At 42.8% G+C, this 6,620-nt stretch overlaps 1 protein-coding gene across 1 annotated transcript in view; it reads left to right on the forward strand.

The window, feature by feature from the left end:
• Positions 1-4,177, forward strand: part of CDC25A (cell division cycle 25A) — a 20,916-nt gene extending 16,739 nt beyond the window's left edge. The window contains 3 exon segments of the mRNA XM_056518805.1: positions 252-382; positions 993-1,104; positions 2,450-4,177. Coding sequence (XP_056374780.1) covers positions 252-382; positions 993-1,104; positions 2,450-2,590 — 384 coding nt within the window. The 3' untranslated portion in view covers positions 2,591-4,177.
• Positions 4,178-6,620: the final 2,443 nt, after the last annotated feature.

Below are 6,620 nucleotides of genomic sequence, written 5' to 3' on the forward strand. Positions count from 1 at the left end.
AGTAGAACGATGGCAACTATACAAATGTGTACCTAGTCTTGTTTGCACTTTGTAATGACAAATTGAGCTATGGCTCTTGGAAAAGGAGGAAAAGATTAAGGCATAAAATTGGCCGTCATTAAGGGGGGTAATCACTTTCAAAAATGCTGTATCTTAAAAACTGAAGTTTACTATTGAGGCTCAAAACACATTTAAAAGGGTCACGCTGCTGTTTGCTATTTTCATTGCTGTAAAAAATTATATCTTCACAGGGAGCCCTCAATCTATACATGGAACAGCAGGTAGAAGACTTTCTGCTGAAGAATCCCATCTGGACTCCTGGGGCCAAGCGAGTGGTCATCATCTTTCACTGCGAGTTCTCCTCTGAGCGCGGCCCCAGAATGTGAGTAGTGGTGGGCTGAGAAGGAAATGTTTAACTTTCTAGACGACTGTTTAAACAAATTATTGGGAACATTGTAAGACCTCAAATCCTAGACAGTATTCTCCCAATAGCGGAGGAGGATAGTGTCCTGAGATGTCCCCTACTTTAAATGACTGAATACTGTACTCACTCCAGTGTAATTATCTATAAAACATGTTAAAATGCAAAAGCATATCCCCGGTGCCACTTCATTTCCCCTCTTGATCCCTCCAATGCCACTTTATTCCCCCTCTGCCAAATCATCCCCCACCTCACCCCTTGTGGGAAAGATTGTGATGAGGGGGAGGGGAGAGAATGTGATGGGAGAAGATGTGACGGACAGGGGGGGAGAGGGGGGTGATGTGAAATGGGCAGTGTGCATAAAATGGGTAGATAGTTGTAAAATTGAATAGATTGGACATGAAATGACGGGATTTCACCATTCGCGTCGCATATGGAAATCGCAATATTTGGGCCCATAAACTCAATCGCACATTTTCCCCATATCTTGCAGTCCTTGTTCTTGCTTAAACTAAAAGTTTTGCAGGTCCAGAAATCAGCCAGTTACTTGAACATCCTGTTTCTTGTTCAGGTGCAAGTTCTTACGAGAGAAGGACCGAGACATGAATGAATACCCCCAACTGCACTACCCAGAGCTGTACATCTTGGCAGGAGGCTACAAGGAATTCTTCCAAAAGTGCACGGTAAGTTTTTATTCTCTGCTTCCACTTCTGTAGAGAAATGCTTCCAGATTAGAAGACTAGGGGAGTGTTTCCCAAATGGTGAACCTTTTAGCTGTTGCAAAACTACAACTCTCAGCATGCCCAGACAGCCTTTGGCTGTCTGGGCATGCTGGGAGTTGTAGTTTTGCAAAAGCAGGAGGCATCCTGGTTGGGAAACATGTCTTATAGGGGTTATCCAGGAATAGAAAAAGAGTAAATTTCTTTCAAAAACCAATCTCTATCTGTGTCAAGGTTGGGTGTGGTATTAAAACTTTAAAGGGGTACTCCAGTGAAAACCTTTTTTCTTTTATCAACTGGTGGCAGAAAGTTACATATTTGTAAATTCTATTAAATCTTAATCCTTCCAGTACTTATTAGCTACAGAGTAAATTCCTTTCTTTTGGGAACACTGACATCACGAGCACAGTGCTCTCTGCTGACATCTCAGCCCATTTTAGCAACCATGCATAGCAGATGTATGCTAAGGCCAGCATGGTGGCTCAGTGGTTAGCACTGCTGCCTTGCAGTGCTTGGGACTTGGGTTCAAATCCCACTAAGGACAACAATAAAGCATTATTATAACGTCAGCAGAGAACTGTGCTCGTGATGTCATCAGAGAGCATTCCAAAAGAGAAGAATTTCCTCTAATATTCAGCAGCTAAGTACAGGAAGGATTAAGATTTTTTTAATAGAAGTAATTGACAAATATGTTTAACTTTCTGCCACCAGTTGATTTAAAAGAAGAAAAGTTTTCAGAGTACCCCTTTAACTCCATTCACTTCTATGAGCTGCCAGCCACACCCAACCTGGAGACACTTTATTTTTTTTTAAGTATTCATATTTTATTTTTATTATAAAAAAATAATATTCCTGAATAACTTTTTTTTTTTTTGTGGTAGTCCAATCTAAATGATAGCATGAGCTTTAGAGATGAGCGAACTTACAGTAAATTTGATTCGTCACTAACTTCTCAGCTTGGCAGTTGATGGCTTTTCCTGCATAAATTAGTTCAGCTTTCAGATGCCCCAGTGGGCTGGAAAAGGTGGATACAGTCCTAGGAGACTCTCTTCTAGGATTGTATCCAACTTTCCAGCCCACCGGATCACCTGAAAGCTGAACTAATTTATGCAGGAAAAGCCATCAACTGCTGAGTCGAGAAGTTCGTGATGAATCATTTACTGTAAGTTGGCTCATCTCTAATGAGCTTGTCTGTATAAAACTATTAGTCTACCCATTTCTGGAGTGTCAATATCCTACATGTATCTACAGGAATGATGACATAACAGGTTGGGAGAGTTAAATCCTATGTTGGCTTTTACTTTTTCAGTCCTTTTGTGAGCCCCAAGGTTACCGTCCTATGCACCACGAAGATTTCAAAGAAGATCTGCGGAAGTGTCGCATGAAAAGCCGGACGTGGGCCGGAGAGAAGAGCAAGCGGGAGCTGTACAGCCGTCTCAAGAAGCTCTGAATGCACTGTATGAACTGCGGCCACTGACCGGGAGCCATCTATGGGACTGTCCTAGACTTGACCCTGGGAAGTGGAGCAGACCAAGCGGCAGTGTCCTTGCACTGCACAGCTGTCAATGAGGATTTACTTAGGACTGCCTGGTGCAGCCGAGTTATGTAAGCTGCCGCTGACTAGTCTCTTGGTGACGCGTAACGCCTACAGACCCCATGACCTACAGCAGGATTCTTTGTGTTTCTCTTCAGCAGAGATAAAGACCCCCGGTGGAGCATGAGCTGAGGTCTTGCTGTCATGCAATTTTATACTTAATTTTTTTTTTTTTTTATATTTTACGCTTATGTTCTCAGTTTGAGAATTTTGATTGAATCAAGGATTCATATTATGGCAATTATTGGTTTTACCCTGTGACCCCTTTTACTGTGGAGTTTTAAACTTTTAATCATTGTCTCCCAGGACCAAAACAAAGGTCTCCAAACCTGTAGGGTCTAATTGCCTGGGGGGTGTGATATACCCCCCAACCCTCTTGATTTGGCATAAATTGCACAATTTCTTGCTCCCATGCTTCTTTCAGATGCACCGAACTTGCAGAAGTTCTGTTAACTTGCTAAACATCTGGGCAGAACTGGTGCAACTTCTTTCTTTGTCCATTGATTGACAATGCGCCTGTCAAGGTCGAGTTTATAATTATGTCTTGGGGGCTCTTTTTGGCAGCATTGCTTTATACATTCGCGTGCACTTAAATTTTTAGGTCGGATTCACAGTTTAATTCTGCGTTCTAATCTACATAAACAGGAGTCACGATAAGGTTTACTGTAACCCTTATTGATTCGGTGGTATACCCCAGAGCTAAACTCAAAATTCTGCTCTCGGTTCAATACTAGATATGGAATACTCTGAAGTGACAACTTTTTATGTAGATTTTAATTAACATTAAAGCTGTAAAATGGGATCGGGTTGTGATCCTTTGGCCTCTATGGTTATTATGTCTGTGCAGGAAACAATTGGGTCTCCTTGGATTGGAAAAAAAAACATGGCTGCTTCTGGAAGCCACTTAAATCTTGTCCATGAGTTGGTATTGCGTCTCTGCTCCACTGAATGGGGTTGGGCTGCAGTACTGTAGACTGTGTAGATCAGCATCGTGCTGTCTTTTTAAAAGGCAGCCATGTTTCTCATCCTGTAACTGGATGGTAGGGTCTTCCCCAGCTCGGAAAACGACGACCATTGTCTTGGTAGATAAAGGAAGTTGTAGCTCTGCTACGGGTGGGGAACGGCATGTGCCGTATACAAGGGAGACCCAATGGGTTACTTCATGGACATAAGTAGCGATGCTGAAGCCCCTATCTGTGGGTTGTAACTTTCTAATCGTGTTTTAATGTAAATTTTATGTTGTCTGACAGGGGTTGGTTTGGGTTTGATTTTGCCATCTACGCCCGTTCTGTTTGCAGCCTGGACCGGTTGATGCTTGTCCAGGAGATCATGTGCATTGTGTGTTGACTATGGTCATGTGACTGTTCCAGGTTTGCAATATCCTGTAGGGAATATGCAGTTCTGTATCTTGTCTTTCTCCTTACAGGAAAATAAATGACATAAAACCTCTGCACTGTGTGCAAATTTTTATTTTCTCTGTTATGTTGGTGGATATGGGTCCCATGAAATTCCATGTTGGACAACTTATCCTCTATACAAAGGATAGGGGATAAGTGTCTAAAAGGGCATCCGACTGCTGGGACCCTCGTGCACTCCTGTACAGTGCCCTGGAACTACAGGGGTCAGCAGGTCTGGACAATTGCAAAACTACAAATCCCAGCTTGCCCGGACAGCTTTTGGCTGTTGATTACTTTAGTCTGCATAAATTAGTTCAGCTTCCCAAGGGCTCTGGTTGCCTGGAAAAGTCTGGGATGACAGTCTTGGGTCTCCTAGTTCTGTATCCACCTTTACCAGGCATCTGGATCCCTTGGAAAGCTGAACTAATTCATGCAGACTTAAGCAATCAATAGCCGAGCTGCGAGGTTCGCTACCAGCCAATTTACTGTAAGTTCGCTCAACTGTAATGGCTTTTTTTTTTTTTCTTCTGCTGCCGGAATTATCTTGGTGGTCCCTGGAGGCTTCTATGTCCAGATATAGGTTTATGGGCTGGAGGAGAGAAGCTGCTCGGGGCCATCCTGATAACTTATCATTTAGGCTGAATGACAGAGGTAATAAAAGTTGAAGATCTCATTGAAAACATTACTTGTGTTTGTAAGCAGCAGCTTAGATGGCGCTGCTGGGGTTAATTCTGGATCACATCAGATTTGGCTTTAGAGCCATTGTTAATGTGAGATTTCCCTTAATCTAATACTCTTACCTTGATTCTGGGGTAACTGATACTGATCAGATGAGTAGCGCACTGTGTGGTGAGGACTTGTCCACTTCTATCAGCCATGAGCAGGAGGTGTGGAAATTTTATTTAAAAAAATTAAAGACTTGTCCACGGGACTAAAACGGAGCCAAATCTACTTGTCCCTGATGATCGACTTGTCCGGGCCAATTTTTAGCTTTTCTCCCCTCCCTATAATAGCCATAACTACCTACTCTAGGGGGGGCCATTTATATGGATACACATAAATAAAATGGGAATGGTTGGTGATATTAACTTCCTGTTTGTGGCACATTAGTATATGTGAGGGGGGGGGGGAACTTTTCAAGATGGGTGGGGACAATGGCGGCCATTTTGAATCCAACTTTTCCTCAATAGGAAGAGGGTCATGTGACACAAGAAAAACAATGATGTGCTTGGTTATACCGTAACTTTATTCTTTCATGAGTTATTTACAAGTTTCTGACCACTTATAAAATGTGTTCAATGTGCTGCCCATTGTGTTGGATTGTCAATGCAACCCTCTTCTCTATATACTGCTATATACTACTATATACACTGCAGGAGAAATGCTAGCACAGGCTTCCAGTATCCGTATACACTGCTATATACTACATTATACACGCAGGAGAAATGCTAGCACAGGCTTCCAGTATCCGTAGTTTCAGGTGCTGTACATCTTGTATCTTCAAAGCATAGAAAATTGCCTTCAGATGACCCTAAAGATAAAAGTCTAAGGGGGTCAGATCGGGAGACCTTGGGGGCCATTCAACTGGCCCAAGACGACCAATCCACTTTCCAGGAAACTGTTCATCTAGGAATACTCGGACCTGACACCCATAATGTGGTGGTCACCATCTTGCTGGAAAAACTTAAGGAATGTGCAGCTTCAGTGCATAAAGAGGGAAACTGCATCATGTAGCAATTTCACATAACCAGTGGCCTTGAGGTTTCCATTGATGAAGAATGACCCCCCCCCCCCCCCCCCCCTTTAGACTTATCTTTGGGGGTCATCTGAAGGCAATTGTCTATGCTGTGAAGATATGAGATGTGCAGCACCTGAAACTCTGGATACTGGAGGCCTTTGCTAGCATTTCTCCTGCAGTGTATATAGTAGAATATAGCAGTGTATACGGATACTGGAAGCCTGTGCTAGCATTTCTCCTGCGGTGTATATAGAGAAGAGGGTTGCATTGACAATCCAACACAATGGGCAGCACATTGAACACATTTTATAAGTGGTCAGAAACTTGTAAATAACGCAAAAGAATAAAGTTGCGTTAAAACCAAGCACATCATTGTTTTTCTTGTGAAATTCCCAATAAGTTTGATGTCATATGACCCTCTTCCTATTCAAAAAACAAAAGTTGGATTCAAAATGGCTGACTTTCAGCAGGGCTAAGGGCCAAAAATTCACATGCCCGGCGTCTGGAACTGTATGTCCCGGCTGATAGGAATTCCACATCCCTGCATGAGTTGTACTATACAAAGGACTTGGACAGAATGCCTGGCATTTGCTAGGAAGAAGTAAGAGGATTGGGATGCAATGGCACAAGCCAGATCTCTACTACTACTGTGCATAATTTATAGGCAGATGAGGTCAAGTAGGAGCTGGCACATGTGGGCTGCATGGTAATACTAGTGATATCTGGAGAGGGTTCCACACAGGCATCTGAG

The sequence above is a fragment of the Hyla sarda genome, chromosome 5 (genome assembly GCF_029499605.1).
Source record: "Hyla sarda isolate aHylSar1 chromosome 5, aHylSar1.hap1, whole genome shotgun sequence".
NCBI classification, from domain to species: domain Eukaryota; kingdom Metazoa; phylum Chordata; class Amphibia; order Anura; family Hylidae; genus Hyla; species Hyla sarda.